The sequence below is a fragment of the Taudactylus pleione genome, unplaced genomic scaffold (assembly GCF_031769625.1).
Source record: "Taudactylus pleione unplaced genomic scaffold, aTauple2 ptg000436l, whole genome shotgun sequence".
Lineage (NCBI taxonomy): Eukaryota > Metazoa > Chordata > Amphibia > Anura > Myobatrachidae > Taudactylus > Taudactylus pleione.
In genome coordinates, this window is record NW_028284838.1 from 3382655 (window position 1) to 3407738 (window position 25084).

The 25084-nt window shown below is 44.1% G+C and overlaps 1 protein-coding gene across 6 annotated transcripts in view; it reads right to left on the bottom strand.

Moving 5' to 3' along the window:
• KCNAB1 (potassium voltage-gated channel subfamily A regulatory beta subunit 1) overlaps positions 1 to 25084 on the bottom strand; it is a 516750-nt gene that overhangs the window by 158160 nt on the left and 333506 nt on the right. For all 6 annotated transcript variants that reach the window (XM_088447678.1, XM_088447679.1, XM_088447680.1 and 3 more), the window contains one exon: positions 10296 to 10339. In XM_088447678.1, coding sequence (XP_088303804.1) covers positions 10296 to 10339 — 44 coding nt within the window. The remainder of the gene's footprint in view (positions 1 to 10295; positions 10340 to 25084) is intronic.

A 25084-nucleotide genomic window follows, 5' to 3' on the forward strand; every position in this document is an offset into this window, starting at 1 on the left:
TGCATTTACAACTTGACAGAATTAAAGGATATGACCATTATCTAACATTTTATGACACATGCTTCCTGTCAATCACAGTGAACTCATTTAAGTCTTCGTTCTGTATAATTGCACATATATAAAGTAAAGTAAAGTGTGTGGACCCCCATGTTTTCGTTTTGGTTCTAAATCTTCACTGTGTTTTGGTTTTGTGAAAACTAACCTCAAATGTTTTGGTTTTGGTGTTCTTTAAAATGGATAAAAACAGCTAAAATCATGTAATTTGGACCTGTTTTTGTTCATACAGTATTAATAACATCAATAAGATTGATTTCCAGTTCATTTTCACCACCTCACAGTTCACAATATTGTGTTCACTAATATTGGCCAAAGGCTGCAGGGAGCTGGCTGGCTAAACTAAGTGACAGAGCAGTGGCACAGATATATAGTAGTTTAAATGAATATAGCACATCTATTAAACATAGCAGCATTGCAGTGGCAGACAGGATGGTGGCAGACAGGATGGTAGTTTAATAAACTATACAACCCTATAGAGTGTGTTCTTTAATCAAGAACTAGATCAGAGGCCTGCAGCCAGTAAAGGTACATGGAAGTGGTGTATTTAGTGGAAGACAGGTAAAGCATTGATTGATTACTAACAGTACTGTAATAACTATCAAGAAAAATAAATCTGAGACATGGAAAAAACTATTAAAAAACAAGCTTCCAAATTCCCAAAGATATTTTTAATGTGGAAACTGAATCCAAACAGCAAATCCCAGGTTTCAGAACAATACAAGAGATTCAAGGCAGAGTAACAGCCAAGTTGAAGTCAATAATTATTAATGATATGATTTGATGATACTACTCCTTATCTGTGGAGAAGCTGCAGGAAATGGAGCCTACAATATATACCTTTATGAGAAGCTAGTGATGGATGGCCTTGCAAGATACAAGAACATGAACACCCCAGTGTCAGGACTTGATTTGAAAGTGGACCCGGGGTGGAGACAGGTGGTGACCGTAGAACGGGTGTTTGGTATTGAAACGAGGCTGGCCTTAGAGGGGTGTTATTCATGAATAAAAGATGAAATGAGGGAAGCTTGAAAGTAGAACGCTGTAGAATTCGTGGAGTATGTCAGACTTAGAGGCTGTAACACTGGAAGGGACACTAGAACCACGGAAATGACAGATTCTCCAGCTGGGGAGGCAAGCAGGATGGTGCACACAGCTATCATGAGTCCAAGGAGGTTAGGGCTGGAACTTGAGCAAAGCTGAGTTGTAACTGATTGCGCTGTGTATAATGTTGTACTGGCAATTAAAGAACTTCCAAACAGCCCTAAAGTACCCTGGGAATGTGCAGGATTGGTTGCTAGGAATCCCAGGATGATGCTGAGATCGGATTGGCTTACCAGGTCACATGTCAGAATCCAAGATGGCGGCGCCCAGTAGTCTGCAGCGCTGGAGTGCTGCCTGTCACCACATCAGTCAGCAGTCCAGCCACCTTGACTCAATGACTCCTCTGCACTAGTATTACCTCCGGAAGTCTGTACCCCCGCAGAAGGGACCCTGCCAGGGCACCCGGACAGGTAAGGTCTGCGATCTCCGGTGCAGCACAGACCTGGTCGTGACACCCAGTAAAGTACAGTAATATACACTGCCTGGCAATCACACACAATTTTGGCAAAGCTCTTAATGAAAAGTGGTGCACGATGAAATTGTCCTTGGGTCTTCCCACCCACCCAGGGACTGGCTGGCAACTTTCAGGAGGGGGAGGGCAAAAAAAAAAAGCAAGTGGCCCCTACTTTTCTATGAAAGAAAACTGTAATAGACAACTATAGATACAGTATAAATTTTATATACGTTTACTTTATTATTTATATATATATATATATATAAATATATACACACACACACATACATATTGTGTATACATACCTCCCAACTTTTCAAGAAGGAAAACCCCATGCCCGCGAGCCACTCCCCATTTTCATCATTCAGGGGGCATTCCCAGCACTCCTGGAGCTGCTGGACAGCTCCCAGCCTCATACAGACCTAGCAAAGTGTATGCAGCTATGCAGAGCAGTGGTGAGAGAGTATCCTTCCCAACTTTCCCTGCCGGCGGGATACTGTGGCCCGCGGGTGGGACAGCGGGACAGTGCGTGTAAAACAAGACTGTCCCGCTGAAATCAGGACAGCTGGGAGGCATGTGTGTATATGTGTACAATGTACATATATATATATATATATATACACAGAAATACAACATAAGCAGGCACAGCTACGATTCAGTTTATAATAATTTCTTACTGTGTAGCAGGAGGTATAGTGCAGACCAAAAAGCAATGTCTCAGTTAGTGATTCCAACCTTTGTCCGAGGTTGGAATTACCAACCGAAACGTTGAGGTGTGTTTGGGGTCATTGTCTTGCTGAAAAACAAATGATGGTCCCAGTAAGCGCAAACCAGATGGGATGGCATGGCGCTGCAGAATGCTGTGGTAGCCATGCTTGTTAAATGTGCCTTGAATTTTGAATAAATCACCAACAGTGTCACCAGCAAAGCACCCCATACCATCACACCTCCTCCATGCTTGACAGTGGGAACCACACATACAAAAACCATCCACTCACCTTCTCTGCGTCTCACAAAGACACGGCGGTTGGAACCAAAAATCTCAAATTTGGACTCATCAGACCAAAGTACAGATTACCACTGGTCTAATGTCCATTCCTTGTGTTTCTTGGCCCAAACAATTCTCTTCTTGTTGTTCATCCTCAGTAGTGGCTTCTTCACAGCAATACGACCATGAAGGCCTGAGTCATGCAGTCTCCTGTGAACAGTTGATGTTGAGATTTGTCTGCTACTTGAACTCTGTGAAGACTTTATGTGGTCTCTAATCTGAGGTGCTGTTAAGTAACGGTTTCTGAGGCTGGTAACTCTAATGAACTTATCCTCTGCAGCAGAGGTAACTCTTGGTCTTCCTTTCCTGGGGCGGTCCTCTTGAGAGCCAGTTTCATCATAGCGTTTGATGGTTTTTGCAACTGCACTTGAGGATACATTCAAAGTTCTTGAAATGTTCTGTATCGACTGACCTTCATGTCTTAAAATAATGATGGACTGTCGTTTCTCTTTACTAAGTTGAGTGGTTGGTGCCATAATATGTAATACAACAGTAGTCAAATAGTGGTGTCCACTGTGTACTAACCCTACCTCTGCACAACACAACTGATGGTCTCAAACACATTAAGAAGGCAAGTAATTCCACAGATTGACTCTTGAGAAGGCACACCTGTTAATTCAAAACCATTCCAGGAGACTACATCATGAAGCTGATTGAGAGAATACCAAGAGTGTGCAAAGTTGCCATCCAAGCAAAAAGGGGCTACTTTAAGGAATCTAAAATATAAAACATATTTTGATTTGTTTAACACTATTTTTATTGTTTACAACATAATTCCATATGTGTTCTTTAATAGTTTTGATGTCTTCACTATTAATCTACTATGTTGAAAATAATTTAAATAAACAAAAACCATTGCATGAGAATGTGTGTCCAAACTTTTGAAGGTGTGTCCAAACTTGTGTCCAAATGTATGTGTGTATATATATATATATATATATATATATATATACACACACATATATAAATATATATTTATTAATATGTACACATTTCTACGGTTGTTTGGTCTGCTTCTATGAAAGTATATATACCCTGCACAAGAGCAGTTGAAGGCACCAGGCACTATTTACCACCTAGTTGTGAGTGTCAACACAATGGATTCATGTAATTATTAATATATGAATAATAATCTACATCCCACAGTGTTCCCCATCCACATCCCACACAGGGCTCCACTTCTCCCATCCACATCCCACATAGTGCTCGCCTACCCGCATCCCACACAGTACTCCTCTTCCCCATCCACATCCCGCACTGTACTCCTCTGTCCCATCCACATTGAACACAATGCAGTGCTCCCTTTCCCTATCCACATCCCACACAGTGCTCCCCTTCCCCATGCACATCGTACAGTGCTCCTCTTCCCCATGCACATCCCGCACAGTGCTTCCCATCCACATCCCACATAGAGCTCCACTTCCCCTAACCACATCCCACACAGTGCTCCCCTTCTCCCATCCACATCCCACATAGTGCTAACCTAACCCCATCCCACACAGTACTCCTCTTCCCCATCCACATCCTGCACTGTACTCCTCTTTCCCATCCACATTGAACACAGTGCTCTCCTTCCCCAATCCACATCCAACACAGTACTCCCCTTCCCCATCCACATCTCGTGCAGTGCTCCCTTTCCACATCCCACACAGTGCTCCTCTTCCCCACGCACATCCCACACAGTGCTTCCCATCCACATCCCACACAGAGCTCCCCTTCCGCTAACCACATGCCACACAGTGCTCCCCTTCCCCATCCACATCCCACACAGAGCTCCCCTTCCCTTAACCACATCCTACACAGAGCTCCCCTTCCCCTAACCACATTCCACACAGTGCTCCCCTTCCCCATCCACATCCCACACAGAGCTCCCCTTCCCCTAACCACATCCTACACAGAGCTCCCCTTCCCCTAACCACATTCCACACAGTGCTCCCCTTCCCCATCCACATCCCACACAGAGCTCCCCTTCCCCTAACCACATCCCGCACAGTGCTCCCCATCCACATCCCACACAGAGCTCCCCAGAGCTCCCCTTCCCCTAACCACATCCCACACAGAGCTCCCCTAACCACATCCCACACAGTGCTCCCCTTCCCCACGCACATCCCACACAGTGCTTCCCATCCACATCCCACACAGAGCTCCCCTTCCGCTAACCACATGCCACACAGTGCTCCCCTTCCCCATCCACATCCCACACAGAGCTCCCCTTCCCCTAACCACATCCCACACAGAGCTCCCCTTCCCCTAACCACATCCCACACAGAGCTTCCCTTCCCCTAACCACATCCCACACAGTGCTCCCCTTCCCCATCCACATCCCACACAGAGCTCCCCTTCCCCTAACCACATCTCACACAGAACTCCCCTTCCCCTAACCACATCCTACACAGAGCTCCCCTTCCCCTAACCACATCCCACACAGTGCTCCTCTTCCAAAACAACATTCCCACACTGTACATCCCCACACAGTGCTCCCCATCCACATCCCACACTGTACTCCCCTTCCCCTTCCACATCCCACACTGTACTCCTTCAGTGCTCCCCATCCACATCCCACACAGTGCTCCCCTTCCCCATCCACATCCCGCGCAGTGCTCCCCTTCCCCATCCACATCCCGCGCAGTGCTCCCCTTCCCCTATCCACACACCACACAGTGCTCCATGTCCCCATCCAACACTGTACTCCCCTTCCCACTTCACATTCCACACAGTGCTCCCCTTCCCCATCCACATTCCACACTGTTCTCCCCATCTACATTGTGCTTACTGCTCCCCTTGTCCCTACATATGCCTCACTGTGCTCTCCTTGCTCCTTGTGCTCCCCTGCCCCTCCTCTTAATCCCACAACTCAAAGTAACTCCCCCCCCACCAGCAGCTGTGGCCCCCTTCACCATGGAGTGCACTTAACTGACTTCTATAGAACATATCCGACTGAAAAGGGAAAGCAGACAGTTCAACTTACTTCAGACTCCTCAGATCACTGGCTGAAAGATCCGAGGAGTTATCAGGCAGCACTGCCCCCACCGCAGTGTTCAGCCTCTCCAGGTACCGGGGGCTGTCTTATTAAAGACAGATACACATGCCAGCTGGTTCAGAGGATCGCATATGCTAGGGGCCAGCCCTGAATGTCTATGCAGCAAGCACCTGAAACTCTATGCAGTGTGCAGCTGCATGCAACTGGCAGCCCCCCAGGTCTTAAATCATACCAGCCCAAGAGGCAGATGGCATCCTGCCCCCCACACTTTCTCTCTCCACTCTCCTTTGTGAAATGGCACCTAATCACAAGGGAGGGAATCTAACATGCAATCCAAAACATGTGAGATCCGAGATTTCTGGGAAAATTACATTTTGCCTCGGGTCTCAATTCGCCTTGGAAACACCAAATGTGGGTGTTTTCGGATTTACTCAAACCGAATGCGGCCTTCTCTAATATATAGGTACTGAATGGACCTCTGCTCATTTAAACAATTTCACCAGGATTTCAATATTTACACCATTATAATCTAGAAAACCCTCTTACTGGGATGTCTATGCTTCTCCCTGACGTTCATAGCATCTATGACACTTTGAGACAATTGCTAACCCTGTTCAACAATGAAGTTCCTGTCTGCTCCTCATTCTCTCTGCATTTTGTACTCCACAAACACTGCTTTAGCACTCTGCATTCCTATATGAGATAATTTCTTCCCATTTTCGACAGAAACACATTCTACAGTCATGAAAAATCTCATGGCATTGACAATTCTTCATTTGAAATATAAGTGAATGGTATCTCTGCCCTGGACCACACAGCGCAGACAGTCCTGATTTTTGGCCGTCCAAATTTGTGTGGATGTTGTTTGGAGCAGCCAAAAGTGCTAATAGGATGATGTTCTGATCACTTACATTATTAGTGTGATTTTATTTCATTTTTATTAAACTAATACTTATACAATTGATCTATGAAATCAATATTCTTTCTTATGACAACGCACTGGTGACATCATGAAATTAGGGCACATATAAATAGATGCACTGATCAGTTAAGTCCACCAGGTGCAGGACCAAATTAGGGACCACGTTGGCCTGGGGCAAAGGAGGTATAACCAGAGCTGTGTGGGTGTGGTCAGGGCAATATGGGCGTTTACCCATTACACCATCAGCTCCAATATCTCATTAAGGGGTATATTTATCATCATTTGTGCAATTTGAAGGTGATGATATTGCACCAATTCGCAATGTGATATATGCAAATTCCGCTTGAATGTATCATTCTGGCAGTACTGGGACAGCCGTTGCGGAAATGTCATGTCCCAGTGATTACTTTTCACTTCAGTTCTGGCTCTCTGGTCAATTTTGCGTACTGCCCGTCCAGATTCTTCTTTTAGCAGAAGGGACCAGCCAGCTCCGACAGATGAGGAAAGTGCCTGCCGCTTGCTGTGCTCAGCTACACTCTCCCCCAAGCAGATTAACCCCTATACTTCTAAATGTAAGTAGCAGCCCTGAGCACTGACATTCTCTGCTCCCTGTCTGTGCTGTTTAATAGAAGTTAGTTGCAGGGTGCTGCGGAGAGCTAAAAAATAGGATTCATTTGTTTAAACTAAAAAAAACACATTGTTTTCGTTTGTCTTAAAAAAAATTTACTAGTGTATATTGTGACAGTATCTGATTTAGGGGTCTTTTTATCAATAAGTATTTGCTGCATATTCCCCTAAAACAACAATTTTCAGGGGATACCCACAAATATTTAGTATCACCACAATCTATGAAGGAGGGAGCAGAGGAGATCTCTCCAATATCTGCTGTGCTCCCTCTATTTCATGAAATATCTGGCAGAATCCAAATATGCTGTGATAATCTAGAAGCAGTAATGTGTTAAAGTACACAAATATTAATCACGCTTAAGTGTGTCAACACTAGACAGTGAAAGAAAGCATCTGTGCATAAGTGCAAAAAATGGCTGAAATGAATTTCCACACCCGGTGATAACGGCGAAGATTAAGAAAACATACATACATACTGTATAATAAAAAAAATAGTGTAAAGATCTAAATTTGTACCGAGACCAAAGTAATCTGCCCTAAATAATCCAAATATATATATATAATATAATTCAAGGCCTCAAAAATAATTAGGGAAAACTAAGGGCCTGATTCAGACCCATTCGCTATCTGCATATGCTTGCTAGATGCGTATGCAAATTTGTAAAAGTCACGCCACGGGAATCGATCGGTCGCCAAGGCATAAGCACGCCCACCATTGTCTTAGCGAGCGGTCACTTTGTGAATGCGTACACCCAATCGCACAGGCAGAGCCGCCCACCAGCAACACGTCATCTTCAGGAAGTATTAAAACATTGGTACATCGAAACCATCGGATGTGAACGCACTGCTTAAGGTACCTTTACCCTACCGCAAGCATTGCGAGGAAATCAGTGTTAAAAAAAGGTAAGTGATATGTACTATGACGCTGCCTGTTAATTATGCATGCCTCTTAAACGGCGTTGAAACACTCAGGCACGCCTAAGTTCGCATCTCCAACCCCCCGTTATTAGTGTCCTGCCCCTGTTACCACCCACAAACGTCCTCTCCTGTCACTCATTACCCAGGGCTGCCTTTGCTGGGCGAGCAAGAGGGTTGCGATCGCAGTGTGTAGTTTGCGCACGTGCAGAACGAAGCGTGCGCATGCGCGTACAAACATCGGGCCGCTTGCGAACGAACTGGTTCAGCATGTACGGGGATGATGGATGTGCCTACATTGAAAAACTGAACGTTCAGTATAGGCACATCACAGACATAGAAACGACAGCACGATTACAATGTCGTAATCATGCTGTCGTTTCTATGTCTGTTACTAGATAGGCACCTTTAGCCATGTAATGCTATTTCTGAAACAAAAAGACAGTTGGATCTTGATACATCTGCAGTTACCCTTACAGATATAAAGGGAGCTGCAATAACTATTTGGAGGATTTGCGAGTTTGAAGTTATGGAGGAGATTTTTGTGAACTATGGCCCTCATTCAGAGCCGCTCGCTAGCGACAGTACGCTCGTTCCGAGCGATGTTCGCACATCTGCGCATGCGTACGGTTTTCAGTACGCGTGCGCGAACCAGTCAGTGCGGCCGAAAATCGTTTGTACGCTATATAGCGAGTGCCTGCTATTTTGAGTGACAGAATGAGGCGTATGTGGGTGGTAACAGGGAAAGGTGCTTGAAAACGGGGGAGTGGAATTCGAACGCAGGCGTGCTTAAAGGTCAAAACGGGCGTTTTAAGGGAGTGCATAATTAATACAGCAGCGTCATTGACCACGTCACTTGGTTTTTTTTAACTCAGAACTGCTCGCAAAATAGCGGTTGAAAAAACCAACCACAAGAATAGCGAGCAGTTCATATGCTGTACGATGTACTCGATTAATCTAATAAATAGCGGACATGACGTATGGTGCGAGCGGCCAGGGGGCGTTTTTATCAAATAAACGAGCGTATGTTTTGCTCGCTCGTTCAGACTTAGAGGTGTGAACAGACTGCAATGTGCGAACGGATCATTTGAATAGCCACCCCTTGTTTTTGAATGAACGACCGCAAATAGCGAACGGCTCTGAATGAGGGCCTATGACTTATATAATATTAGTGTGAAAACTATGATTTTCTGTAATGAAAAAATGCCCCTAAATACTGTAGGTAAAAAATATAAAAATGACAATGTTGTGAGGAAAATACAATCGCAATACTTATGGTGGCTAGTCATTGTCATGATGTCATGGTGATGGGCCTATTATAATCTGGAGGTATACTCCCATCTTCCCCATTGTTAATCTGGCCCTGATCAGGTGGATATGAAAACCTTAATCAATTTCCTTCTGAAAAATGCCATTCTAATTCTTTAATTATTTTCTTTTGTAACGTTTTACAACTTTATCGACACCATAGTCTACTTTTATATTATATTTGAATTATGATTATGAGGTTTATTTATTAGGTGTCGGGTTCTAAAACCTGGAGCTTCTGATCGTGTTTATGCTTGAAATTTAAAAGGGCAATGATATAACTAACTAAACATGGCTATTAAAAGTATTGCCTCTTTAAATTTCAATTATAAACACGATTGAGTTTTAGAACTCAGTCCTTAGTAAATAGACCCCTAACTATCTATGCCTTATGTCCACATTATCTGAAGGTAGCAATTTTATTACTTTTAAAGTATCTTTCAAACCAGAAATTATTATTGGATGTAGTGAGATTCAATTTTCTTTTTCATATTCACCTGTACAGTTTACGAAAATAGAAACTGTGTCCACTTAATTAAATAATTCATTTAAAAAGATAACATTTTACGTGTCTGGTATAGAACACATAAATAATTAAAAGCACGCATCTGTTCTTTCAAAAGACGGTTAAGGGGCTTTTGCAGCACACAATTGTTAGCATTTTTTATTTCCACATAGTAAATGATGTAATTAATGGTAGTTATTCAAGTGAATACACAGTTTCAATATTATCTTACTGCATAATACTAATTCATCATTTCATTGTATGTATGGTAAGTACAAAGGGAGATTAAACAGGAAAAGCAAAGGTGAATTAATGTGAAAATTAGTGTACAATTTTTAACTATAATTAAAATATTTGATTCAAGTAATCTACACTTACCAAGTCCTAGGCATGATACACGGAGTCCAGATTTCCCCAGATTTCTAGAAAAATAAACAATAAAACATATTACCTGCCTGCTATTTATAGCAATACAAAAATGACAGATTCACAAACCATTCATATCACTCAACTGATAGTTATTGACTTTTTTGCAATTTTTTTGTAAAAAGTTAGCATATAATACAGAAAATAATCTATTTTGTATACTTTACATTGGGTTACATATATTGCAGGGAATGCTAGATTTATTAAGCTGTACTCTACGGTTTTGACCTAGGAGTTTAAAACGGCAGCAATAATAAATGCAAAACCAGGTGTTTAGATTTAATATTATTGCTGTTTTACATTTTGGGACATAAATCACACAAGCCAGCGCTTAGTAAATGAAGCCTTTACTGTTCATTTATGTGTTTACCAAATTCTATTTGAATTTTGTTAACAAAACTAATTTTTATTATTTTCTAAATAACATGTTGTTTTGAATAAAATATCCACAATTAAATAGAAATAGACTCATAAAATGTAATGGTGTCGATGAAAAGTTTCAAGTTTGTTTTTTCTTTCAGAATAATTTTATGTAATGATCTACAGCAGGGGTGGGGAACCTTTTTTCTGCCGAGGGACATTTTGATATATAGAACATTATTTGCGGGGTCCGGTGCAGGTCACGCCCCCTTCATGTGACATCACACAGGGGTGGGGTCACAATCGCCGGTGAATACAGCAATGCCCGGAGCATCCAGAGGGGATCTGTAAGGGCAGCAGTGTGATCGTCTGAAGCGTCCTAAGGATGCTCCAGGCTGCACTGCTGCATAGATTCTGGCTGCAGGGCACCATTCTAGGTACCCTCTAGCCAGATGAGGCTAGCATAAAAAAGCTCAGAGGGCCAGACCAAATGATTCCGAGGGCCTTATACGTCCCCCGGGCCTGAGGTTCCCCATCCCTGATCTACAGTAAGTGAAATTGTTTCATTGCTGTGATCAATTAAGGCTCCACAATTTTGTTATTTGTTGACTTACAATAGTGGTAATAATGTATCCATTCTCAATCTGTGAAAAGTATATTTAGTATTTTCTGAGGCCATAGAAAACCATAAAGTATGGTTGTCCAGCATTAGCTGCGCCATTGATGGTCAATGGTTTTAAACCATCGGTAAGAAACCATTGATGTCTGAACCATCGATGGTTTAACTGTGTGCATGTGCAAACCACAGCCCGTGAATGTGCAGACTGTGGCCGTACATGCACACACAGTGGACGGCATTAGCCATCAGGACTCTGCCACTGATGTTCACCATCCATGGCCCCCCATTGATGATAGAACTAGTTACCATCAGACCATCAAGGGTTGATAATCATCAATAGTTAATACCCACTTCAGCACGAAGCTGATGACTCTGTATAGGCAATAAAACTCTGATACTGTACAAATTTGAATATACTTTATATTGTGCAATATGGGGTATATTAATATTTATACAGACAAGTTTGAAACAAAACATGTTTCTATTATCAGGCCTGCTCACCAATTATAATATAACTAGTAAAGAGACCTGGCATATGCTGGGTCACCTCAGAATTTGTGTTGATTGTGGAGAGGTACAAGGGGTATGTGCAGGGTTCTGGGTGTAATATGGGGTGATCTGAGTTGCATGCATGGGCAAGTGCAGAGGTCTAAGTGACATGTAGAGAGCTCTGAGTGGTATGTGGATTGCTCTGAGGGGTATAGGAGTGGCATGTAGGGAGCTATGAATGGTATGTGGATTGCTCTGAGGGGTATATAAGTGGCATGTAGGGAGCTCTGAGTGGTATGTGGATTGCTCTGAGGGGTATAGGAGTGGCATGTAGGGAGCTATGAGTGGTATGTGGATTGCTCTGAGGGGTATACGAGTGGCATGGAGGGAGCTATGAGTGGTATGTGGATTGCTCTGAGGGGTATATAAGTGGCATGTAGGGAGCTCTGAGTGGTATGTGGATTGCTCTGAGGGGTATAGGAGTGGCATGTAGGGAGCTCTGAGTGGTATGTGGATTGCTCTGAGGGGTATATCAGTGGCATGTAGGGAGCTATGCGTGGTATGTAGATTGCTCTGAGGGGTATAGGAGTGGCATGTAGGGAGCTATGAGTGGTATGCAGATTGCTCTGAGGGGTATACGAGTGGCATGTAGGGAGCTATGAGTGGTATGTGGATTGCTCTGAGGGGTATACTAGTGGCATGGAGGGAGCTATGAGTGGTATGTGGATTGCTCTGAGGGGTATATGAGTGGCATGTAGGGAGCTATGAATGGTATGTGGATTGCTCTGAGGGATATATAAGTGGCATGTAGGGAGCTCTGAGTGGTATGTGGATTGCTCTGAGGGGTATAGGAGTGGCATGTAGGGAGCTCTGAGTGGTATGTGGATTGCTCTGAGGGGTATATAAGTGGCATGTAGGGAGCTATGAGTGGTATGTGGATTGCTCTGAGGGGTATATAAGTGGCATGTAGGGAGCTATGAGTAGTATGTGGATTGCTCTGAGGGGTATATAAGTGGCATGTAGGGAGCTATGAGTGGTATGTGGATTGCTCTGAGGGGTATACGAGTGGCATGGAGTGAGATCTGAGTGGTATGTGGATTGCTCTGAGGGGTATAGGAGTGGCATGTAGGGAGCTCTGAGTGGTATGTGGATTGCTCTGAGGGGTATAGGAGTGGCATGTAGGGAGCTATGAGTGGTATGTGGTTTGCTCTGAGGGGTATAGGAGTGGCATGTAGGGAGCTATGAGTGGTATGTGGATTGCTCTGAGGGGTATAGGAGTGGCATGTAGGGAGCTATGAGTGGTATGTGGATTGCTCTGAGGGGTATAGGAGTGGCATGCAGGGAGCTCTGAGTGGTATGTGGATTGCTCTGAGGGGTATAGGCTTGGCATGTAGGGAGCTATGAGTGGTATGTTAGTGGCATAGAGGGAGGTCTGAGGGACCGGTGGAAGGCACGTGGGGTTATGTGCATAGGTCTAGGTTGAAAGTGAGTGTCATATAGTGGGCAAGTGGAGTGGTCTGAGTGGCATGTGCAGATGTATAAGGGGCATGTGGGTGGCTAGTTGGCATGTCTTAGTGGCACGTGGTAAAGTCTGAGTGGCATGTGGGAAGGCCTTAATGCCATGGATAGAGATCTGAGAGGCAGGTGGAAAGTTCTGAATAGCATCTGGGGGAGTATATGTGGAATTTACCCAAATGTGGGAACATTTGGGGATAAATGACGGGGGTACTAAGATTGTTTTGGGGATGTTTTTTCATTTATTGAAGTTTGGAAGGCCATATATGCAGCCAGATTTGCCCAGAAAATGATATATAGAGAATGTAGAAAACAAGCATATTTTTTTGTAAATTTTAATTACATTTTGTTGGATACAGTAATTGATCTTGACAGAGAGGTTATGTTGGATAAGCCGATGAACCGGGGGTATTGACTGATGCTTCTCCTATGAGATAATGAAGTAATAGCAGAGACACTGGAGCTGATATTAGATCTAAGAGGAGCTTGGAGCTAGCAAAGAATGCCATCCTGCTTCTATTCAAATTAAATTCTATTCCAATTCATATCTGCTCTGTCCTGACAGAATTACAGAAGAGATGTTATAGGGCAATGACATATAACTATTCCAGCGGCAAACTCCTGGGAAGGATTTCAGCATCCTTCATACGATAGGCAGTAGCAGCATGTTGCATTTAGATTAGTAGGCACTGCCCTGTGGCTCTTGCAAGACATTCATATTCATAGCTACTGTACAAGTTCAGAAATGACAATGCTCAAAGCAAGGTGATTGCCATTCAACTTTTAGATCATTTGCCCTTAGCAGCATATGTTCTGCATGGCTTCTAAAGCATTAGTTACATCAACTGTGCGCAAGTTAACTGATACAGGCTTGGGGAGCTGCTTTTACAGAGACAATGTAGTAATAGAAACATGCATAACCTATGCAGGTCATCGGAATTAGATTAGAAATAATATGCCACATTGTGGTTTATTTATATAGTGGTAATGAGCCTAATCTCCGGGGAAAGTGCTAGGGAAAGGCTCTGTCACAGATTCTTTAGGTGGTAACTGATTTTACGACATTACCGCCATCCCTATAGATCTCTATAGAACAGCAGCCCAAGTAAATTGAACACTCAGCAAATAGCTTTTCACCACAAGCCAACGCTATCTCAGGATGGGGTAACTATACCGGTCAATAGGAAATAGTGATGTCTGAGAGTCTGAGCTGATTCCGTGCTGGGTAAAATTATTATGTGCAAATCGTTAGCGTTAGGTTGTTTGTGATATGAGAAAACCCTTTACATGGTAAATTGCGGTGGTACGTCATTATTATATTTTGTGATATGCAGCAATACAGTACATAATGATAGTTTACACCACCCACTGCCCTCCGATGTTAATTAAAAAAAATAAATTAGCTGTTAACAAGTAGGTGCTGTAAGGAAAACAAACTTTTCTTTAGTGACATATTGTACTGTATATACAAAGTACATATCTCATTTATACCTCACCACAATTGTAGTGCAAATATCTCCTTTCAGCACATACAGGATTTCCTATCATCTGCAGTATATTATGTAATTGTATAGCACATATAGGGCCTGATCGGTAGTAAATACTAGGGCAGTTTGTGTAGTGTAAATACACTCATGCTGTCATGTTTGTGACATTACAGTTGCTGAATGTCAGTTACTGGGGCAGATGTATGAAGCTCTGGGAAGCGATAAAGTGCAGAGTGATAAACGACCAACCAATCAGCTCCCAACTGTCATTTTTCAAACACAGCCTGTAACATGACAGTTAGGAGCGGTGTGGCTGGTCGTTTATCACTTTGTACTTTATCAGTTCCCAGAGCTTCATACATCTGCCCCACTGTCTGTTGTGTCATGTGACGTCCGTTTTGTCCGGTGCCCAGTTTTGTAGTAATGAGTTGTAGAAACGTGTCAGTGTCTGGCTCAGTTACTAAAATAAAGGCTCAAATATAACACAATGATGAAGCATACTTGCCTACTTTTGAAAAAGCATTTCAGGGAGATTGTGCAAGCAGCACCTATGAGCGTGGCGGTAAAGTGGGCATGTCCTGCTACATCTGAGAGGCGTGCCATAAAAATCACTTATATTCATATGTAAATGAGCCCCAAAGCAGTAATAGTAGTCAATGTTTACTGTTTGAATAAATGTGCTCAGAGAGGCAGCTGTATTTTTAGAGCTCCCTTATTTTGATATGTCCAGTCAGTCACAGGCATTAACTGCAGTCTGAAAGGGCACTCACTGACAGCCATCCATTTATTGGCTGTCAGTGAGTGCTCTTTCAAAGTGCAGTTAATAATGCCTGTGACACTCAGCACCAAGCCCACATCATGTACTGTATATATATATATATATATATATATATATATCACCGTTCGGTTTGACTTACATTTTAGTGAGGCCACCGTGGGGGTGGAGAAAAGGCCACCACACACCACTCACTGATGCCCGACACCTGCGCTGCTGTCCCAAACAGTGCAGCGCTGCTGATCAGTGCTGCGCTGCTGTTACCAGGCTCCGCTCCACCCGATGCTGCCGCGCATAAGCACACTCTATGTGCACAGTGCGCACTGCTGACTAGCGCCGGCCACCACAACCCCGCGGTGGCGATCATGACGTCATGAGGTCCCTTCCGCAAACCCCGCCCCCGACATTGAGGAATTGCGCATGGGAGTTTAAGTAAAGTTTGCAGGGGAGTGGGAGGCTTCATTGAAAACTGGGAGCCTCCCGCTAAAATCGGGAGGGTAGGCATCTCTGTCTAAGATGAAGTGGTCTCCAGCACTAGAAATTGCACTACCCAATTCCTACCTGTCCCCGCCCCCCCCCCACCACTTTACTATGGGGCAGATGTACTAACAGGGCCGGATTTAGGGGGGGCGACAGGGGCGGTCGTCCCTGAGCCCCCACACACAGAGGGGCCTCCACACAGGGTCAGTGTAACCCTGCCGAGAACAGGTGTCCAATGACACCTGTTCTCGGACTGAGGCTCACTGCCGCGCTCCGGTGTTACTGTATACAGCGGCACAGTCGGTGCTGCTGCATACAGCGCAGAGTGGCTCCTGTGTCCTCTCATCGGCGTCATGTGACACATTACATCCGCGACACTGATGAGAGGACTAGGAAGCAGCTCTGCTGGGAGGTCCCCTCCACACGCTGTCACTGAGGTAAGTAGCGCCAGTGGAGCAATAGGCAGAGTGTGGTTTGGGGGTGGGAGGCTCAGGCTGGCTAGGGGGAGGGAGAAGGGGGGCTCCGTGTGGCTTGAAGGGGGCCCCCACAATTTAGTTGCCCTGCGGCCCCCACAAGCCTTAATCTGGCCCTGTGTACTAAGCTCCGGAATGTAATAAATTGGAGAGTGATAAACTACCAACTAATCAGCTCTTATCATTTTTCAAACACAGCAAGATAACAGGAGCTGAGTGGCTGGTAGTTTATCACTCTCCAGTTTATCACTTTCCAGAGCTCCGTACATCTCCCCTATAATCTTGTGTCCAGGCACCCCCCCCCCCACACACACACACTCTCTCATGTCATGTCTTGTCTGTACCGTCCAGTCTCTCTGCACAAAACATACCCGTCTCTCCCCACATACGCACAGCAGCTCCTGTCTGCACTTTCCAATCTTTCTATTCAGCTACTGCCTTTCTCTCCCTCTCTTCAGCAGATTCCTTACCCCTCTGCACAGCTGCTATCTGTTTTTTTCACCATTCTATAGCTCCTGCTTGTCTCTCCCAGCCTCTCCTTTTCACACCTTTATCACACAAGTATCTTTCGCTATATAATTTCTGCCCATCTTCTGGTTGACTACCCCCCTACCATGTAGAGTTAGCATGAAGCCACTCAGTTTAAATAGGGTGGACAGCTTCTATCTGTGCCCCCTGACTTCTACGTCATTGGGTTTGTGGCACCTGAATACTTCTTCTCTTTTTGCTTTCTTTATTATTTTGCTGTCTGCATTCCAAGCCCATCTGGTCTGTACATCTGTCTCCTCCTTGTGTGTCTCTGTCCCTATTTTTCCCCATTTGTTTGTTTGTCTCTAATTTTGTATGTACACCTTTGTCTCTCAGGGGCAGATGTATTATAGCGTCACTTAATGTGCTGCTGTAATGCTTCCTGCTTCACCTCTTTACCGAGGCGAAGCAGGAAGCACTAACGATGAGATGTAAGAACATCTCATCAGCCGGAGTGGGGGAGTGTAAACTCCCCCCTCCGGCGATCTCTGCTAGAGCATACAGCGCATCAGCCTAGTGCTGATGCGCTGTGTCTCTGTCCCGGCCGGCTCCACTTAGAATGCGCGGGGTTTCGCAAGTATTGCGAGATCCCGTGTGGGATCTCGCAAGTATCGTGAGATCCCGCATGGAGCCCTGGAGCAGGCAGCAACCGCAGCAGGGACAGCGCTGTCCCTGCTGTGGGGATAGGGCATCATCATGCTGTAGCTGTCAATAGCGATAACTACAGCGGGTGAAATGGTCAGGTAAACTGACCGTTCATACATTGCCCAGGCTATCAGCGCTGCTAATTTGTAGATAGCAGCACCGATAATAACAAGGGCGCACACCCTGTTCTTCGCTTAAATCACCTAGATTGGATGGGAAGTGATCTAAATGGCTGTACAAAAAGTTACTTTACCTGTCATTTACAGCCAAACCCCCCGATCAAACATCGGGGAGAAGCAGTATCAGCGCACATAACGTGCCACTTTGATTATGGTTGCTTTTGTGGAAAATATTCCCTAACAAAAAAGAATGACTATAAAGAGGCGTCACCGGGTCTGGTGACACCCGGTACGCATCACATAAATCCCCTCTTGCGCGGAAAAGCCATGTGTACCCGAAAGGGGCGTGGCCTATCATAAGGGTGGTGTGGCCTACCGGAAATCCCGATTGCATCACTCCGGGGGTGTGCCCAGCATCCCCGGAGATGCTGGGCTGCCACCGGAGACTAGTGCCTGCACTGCCGGCTCCTCCTCTGTGACAGGAGCTGAGTACTGCATGATAATGTCACACACATTGCAGCACCCGACCCCTGTCACTGAGGAGGAGCCGTCAATTTGGTGTCACCCCCTCCACTGGTGACACACGGTGCAGCCCACACCCCCCTCACATCAATAGTAACGCCACTGTGACTATATAAAACTTTATGTACTAGGGGGTCATACTGTAAGCAGCAACTGTGTGAAAGGCCAAAGCTGTAAGCCATCTACAGTAGCTCCCACAGAGTAGGACAGGCCGGTGATTGGAATGGAATTGAAAGAGTTAAAGATTTGGCAGCTGAGAAAGGGAGTTTATAGCAGAACGTGTTTCATGCCTCTATATTCTTTAATGTGTAGAGTGTCATAGCCTGGGTGGTACTATGTTACTCACAGTACTTATTACTTCTGCTCCAATACTACAAACTTGCTGTTTTACCTTCCTTCTTTTAAAAGGAAAAGTTACACTTTTTAAAATATTTTTCACCAAATTGATCATACGGTGATTTACAAAGATTTATCTTTCTGCTACGCTAATTCGCGGCTGCCATACCGCACACAGCTGCTCTACGAAAATATACTAATGCTGTAGCCGAATGGAAATGTATTGAGGCACCCACCAGTGTCTTTGCAGATTATTATTATTATTATTATTTATAATAATAATAATAATAACAACAACAGTTAATTATGTAGCGCAGCATATTCCGTTGCACTTTACAATTGGTAACAAACAGTAATAAAGCAGGACTGCGTAATAACTGACAGACAAAGAGGTAAGAGGGCCCTGCTCGCAAGCTTACAATTCTATAGGGAAACAGGCATTAATACACAAGGATAGGTGCTATATATATTGCATAATGGTCCAGCCAGATTACAGCAGAGCGGTTCTTAGGGCTCGATCCTATAAGCCGCAATGATCTCGCCGGGGCGAGTCATCGTGGCAATGGCCACACTTAATGACAGCCTGGATACACAGAATTTTGCTACCAGCCCCATAGAGCTCTGAAGGTTATGTGGGTGGTTCTGGAATTTGATAAGCTTGTCTGAAGAGGTGAGTTTTCGGGGAATGCTTGAAGGTTTGGAGACTAGTGGAAAGTCTTGTGTGTTGAAGGGCATTCCACAGAGTGGCTGCAGCCTGAAAAAAGTTTTGTAACTGTGAATGGGAGCACGTAATGCGTGTGGATGAGAGAAGCAGATCGGGTTGGGAGATATTTTGAGATAAGTCTTGGTGTAGCAAATCCAAACAAGTGCATACAAATACACAGCTGCAGTCGCAAATGATTCCATAATCGGTCCCTATGGTCACAGAGAATGGCTGCCTCAACTGAGACACCAGAACCACTTTATCTGTGTATGGCAGAACTGGACTGCCTATCTGGTACTTCTGCCAAATGCCAGAAGGGCCGATGGCCAGAAGGGCCAGGCCGGCTGCAAACCCCGGCTGAGCAGCTCCGCCTCCCTGCGCTCTGCTCAACCAGGACACTGAAAGACGGGGTCGTGCAGTGAGGCCACACCTCTGTGACTCGCGGCACACCCCTGTGAGGTGTGACCACGCCCCCTCTAAGTGACGCCACGCCCCTTTAGTGGGTGCGCGCATTAGGGGGACTGCTAGGGCCGCTAAGCAACCCCAGTCCGTCCCTGGCGTATGGGATTGCAGATGCAAGTTGCGACACTCCCTGATAACGAACAGGACATGCCTGCATTTTTTGCCGCCACTCCCTGTTATCTTTCCCAAATCACTTTTCGAAGTAATCCTGACTGCGAGCGGCATCACAAAGGTACCTTGGTACGTATGCAGTGCAACCATAATGCATGTGCAGTCGACCAATAAGCAATCAACTGCATAAATATCAGAATAGAGCACATCTCTGAATCAGACCTTATGTTGTTGCTGTGTGCTGGAGACTCCGAGTGATATGTATCAATTGAGTTGGAAAGTGCAGTTGTTTCTCTTTATCCCTTTCCACATGGGCGTAGCTAAAGTAGGTGCAAGGAGTGCGGCTTCTAGGGGGCCCTGCACCTAGTTACACTGCCATTTCTTTAGCCCCAGGTTTTCTATTCTCACCAGAGTGCTGCTGCAGGTCATCTGCTGTCACTGGCCCGGCCGGCTACGCCTCAGTCTCTCCTCACTGACTGATTTATTAGTGAATCATAGCCTTCTCCTATACCATGTTATAGCATAAACAATGAGGATTAAGGAGACCATATAATTGTAAAAAATCTTATTTATGCAGATAATGCAAATATTAGATCATTTACAATCAAAATGGATAAACTGCTAAATAATTTGCACAGGGTGGACCCTATAGATATTTTGCTGAGGAGCTCCCATAGGTCTTTTACAATAGAAATTAACATTAAATTAACTTTTCTTAGTTGCTTTTTGTTTTATCGAAAACAATGTTGCAGCTTTCTGCAGCAAAAGGCAACAGATAAATGTATTAAATATTTGCAGATAAACTTATTATAAACTAAGAAATAAATATAAAATATGAGCTGACATTTTCTTAAAGTACAGACTTAGAAAATAGGAAATGAGAAGGGATAAGAGTGGGCTGCGGGATCGGTGGGGTTTAAGGAAAAGCAGATCAGCTGACTGTACTGTATATCCATAAGCAGAAACTAAGATGTTATTATCTTATGGGCACAATGTGTTCACTGCAGGGCTTCAGTTTCTCTTTTATTATCTTCAACCAATTTCAGTTGAACCTCACACTCCTTGCTACTCGAACATGTAATTTAGGAAGGATGACAGGTATATAATGTATACTTATATATTGGGTTTAGACATGAGAGTCATAGACAAAAGCAAACATATAATCACATAACCCATTCGTGCCTTTCAGAAATCAGCATTTGCCAGCCTAACATGTACACACTCAAATCAATCTATTTCTTTAAGCAGGTGTGCCTGATCCTGCCAAACAAGAGAAACAAACACAATCATCATTATCAGTAATAACACTCATGTATGATGTATAATACACTTTGGGATGTAAATGCACCAAATGAAGTACTAAAAGCTGCAGGCAAAAGCAGGGCATTAGCGTCTATATGCCGAGGTGTCCCCAGCTCTGCAGCAGCAGTTATGTGTGCTTACACCATGATGCACTTACAGCCCACCAGGTCATTAGCACATAAACTCAATAAAGAGATAACAGCGACAAATGGTATCTATAATATTCAATTATATTAAATAAAATATTTTCTGTGGGCCAAATACAATGTAGATTTTTTTTTATAAATAACCATAAGCTATTCTGATACAGTATGCATATTAACAATTGCACAATAGGCAGAAATTTGAGGATGAAATATACATAGTCCTTACTTACAGTCCTTTACCACATTGGTGGAGATAATAAGAATATGCATTTTCTAAAGTCACATATTAAAAGCTGGAGCGACACACAAGCCATGATGGTGTATATAGGGCATCCTGGGAGAATACCTCTGCAACATAACGTGTTTCCCTGTGGTTAACCAATAGCTTAGCGAGACAAAGGTATATCAGCCCAGGACAACCTAGGAGCCATCCTACTAAACAAAGGAGGTCTTGCATATAGGTATATAGGACTTCACCTGGCTACAATCTGGTAGAAACATCCCCATTCTAATGCTATAGCAGGGGGACACACAGAGTGGGGTTCCCTCGGCCATAACAGAAACTGGTCAGCCTAGGAGTAGAATCCCCTGGAAAGTAAAGACCCCTCAAAAATGGGATTCCCCCTGCAGAGAGGCAACTAGCCCTGGTGGTGGTAGATGAGGGGTTAATGGTAAATAAATAGTGACAAATATTGTTCTTTACAGGCAGACTACAGGTAACAGCAAGCCTGCCCTGACATGATGGCACTTGTGGAACAACAAGTGCCAGAATGCCTGGACATTAAGGGCCCACTAGCACCTGTAGTCTACCTGTAAAGAAAATATTAAAATAACCACGTGTTGTAATTTTTATTGAAAAAAAGCCCACACATCCCAGAAACACTAATATCATACTTATCAAATCCTTAGATGGCCTCCTCTTCATTCCAAGTAGTCATCCAATGGTCTTGGTAGAATAACAAAGTGAGCAAAACTCCAAAGACAGACACTGTGTACAGTGCCAGCGTGAAATGACAGGTCACTAGCGGTCACTGACATTGATATTAATCGAGAATCGCTGATTGGATGAGAGCACTACTCCTACTATATTTAAAATATCTTCCTCCCTCTCTACTGTTGGCTCTTTATATTTCTCTCTGTGGCCTTGACTAGCATTTCTATCCCAAAGACACATCTCTCCTCCCTGGACCTCTCTCTCTCTACAAATTCTACAGAAAGCTCAGTATGTCCGAATGGAACTCACCATCTCCCCCACCAAAGTTTGTTACTATTCCTCCTCCAGTCTCCTCATAGTTGATGATATCACTATCGGTGGCAGCTTTTACCTAGGGGGAGCCAGGCTGAAGCCCACCTGTAAAATCTGCCACCTGCAGCTGATGCAGTCCCTAGAAGCCAGTGTTTGTGCCCATTTGCAGGTCCCACTGTGGGGGAAAAACTAAGTTTTTGGTGGGAGGATCAATCTCACTAGTCTGAATCCAACATTCTCTTCCTCAAATTTCAAAAGAACAAATATACTCCAAGAGGAAGAGCTGCAACCAACCACACAGATAGACAAAATACAAGGGGGTATATTTATTAAAGTGAGAGTTTTTAGAAGTGGAGATGTTGCCCATAGCAACCAATCAGATTATAGCTATTATATTCTAGAAGGTGTTAGTTAAATGTTAAATAGAATCTGATTGGTTGCTGTGGGCAACATCTCCTCTTCTAAAAACTCTCACTATAGTAAATCTACCCCAAGGAGTGGTTTTGTGTTGCACAATTTGGTTGTAACACTTAAAATGTATATTTTATTAATAAATCTCTAAAAATGTACTTATAGTAGTAGGAAAATATATAAAACAGAATGTGTAAAGAAAGAAATAAGTGATCTTAAAACAGTAAGAGATCTTAAGGTACTATCTTAAACAAATGAATATAATCTTATGTGAACTTGGAGAAAACACTTTGGGTATAAATGAGCTTAATAATCTGATCAGGTAAGCAGGGCTGGCTCCAGGGGTAGCCGCGCCCTGTGCAGGATTGGTATTATTCTCCCCCTTAGTCGCGCACTGACTTTATTTTAAATGACGTTATTTGGGGGCATACCCACATGGCACGCCTCCCGTGTAATGTCAGGCTGGGGGCGAGCCCAGCACTCCGTCACTAGCTGGGTTACCCCCAGCCCTCTCCCTGCACTGAATGGATGCCACACGCATGCGCGCAGCATCCATTGAGCTACTTCGGGGTCCAGTACCGTCGCACAGCTGCGGCGGTGGGGACGCCCAACCTCCCGACCACCTGCAGGACACTTCGGTCCATGGGTGAAACAGTGGGACAGTGCCCAAAAAGTGGGACTGTCCGGCTGAAATCGAGATGTTGGGAGGGGTGCGCCCTCTATGGGGTGGCGCCCCTGTTCGACCGTATTGGTCGAACATGCCTGGAGCCGGCCCTGCAGGAAAGTAATGGCTTAATTCTGAGCCCAGGTGGACAAATGTTGTTGAATCATTCATACTGTATTAAGTATGTATCAAAGTGATGGGTTTGCCGCGTGAGTAAAGCTCCGGCTTTAATGCCCAGAGCTATCCAATTATTCTGCATTTTCCCAGTGCAGGAACCTGCGGGTACTGTGCGCTAACCTATAAATTCGACGTCAAGCGCTGGAATATATGGGTTTCCCTACGCATTAAGATCCAGAAGGTGCATTTAACACAGATGTTCCCTCGCAGCTACAGAGGTTTTATATATCATTATCACTTTGATACTTAAAGGTTTAATATTTCGCTAGTATTATAAGTTACTATTATATTTTTACAGATTTCTTAATAAAAGATTTATTTTAAAAGTATTTATAAAGTATGACAACTGATTTGTGCACCACAACAAGTGGGGAAAAGCAGGGTGTATGAACTTTGGATCTTCCTGTTTGACAGACTCTTCAATGTCCTTCTCAGTTGTTCACAGTTACAGTATATACTTGGATGGGACGCGCTGTGCTTGTCGACAGCATTTTATACCAGCAGGCAGTACAACTGTAAACATGATGAATTACCATTTTACTAGCTACTGCGGGAGCTCAGAAATTGTTGAAGGTAGCATTTCACACGTGCTGACATTCTGGCACCTGCCTTCCGGAAACCACATACTGCTTGTCAACATTGTGATTGTTGACAAGCCGTACAGTATGTATCCTTACTTTGATAGTTACATATAGCCACTCCAACTTTACACCTGATTGCCTAAATATTGAATGCAGGAGTTAACTGAGTTACTCTGTGCTGCTGCTAGGATTCTAAAGCTGTGACTAATCATAGATTGTATAGGCCTGAATGCTTCAACTCCTGGGTAACCACTTTTAAAGAATTTATATAATAGGTTCCCTGATCATAGTCAAAATCACGATAAACATATATAGGTGAATGGATTTGTAGTGTTACAATCCAATCAGTGGGGGAAGTGGTTGTATCTCTTTGGGGTAGATGTACTAATCCTTGGAGAGAGATAAAGTTTAGAGAGATAAAGTACCAACCAATCAGCTACTGACTGTCACTTGTCGAAGTCAGATGACTGGATGAGATCAGTATGACAATTAATATCTATCGATGCTATCGTCCTTTGTCTGATAGCAATGTTACTGGCATGCTACTGCGTGCCGGGGCGAATTCCACACACACATACACAGACGCACCT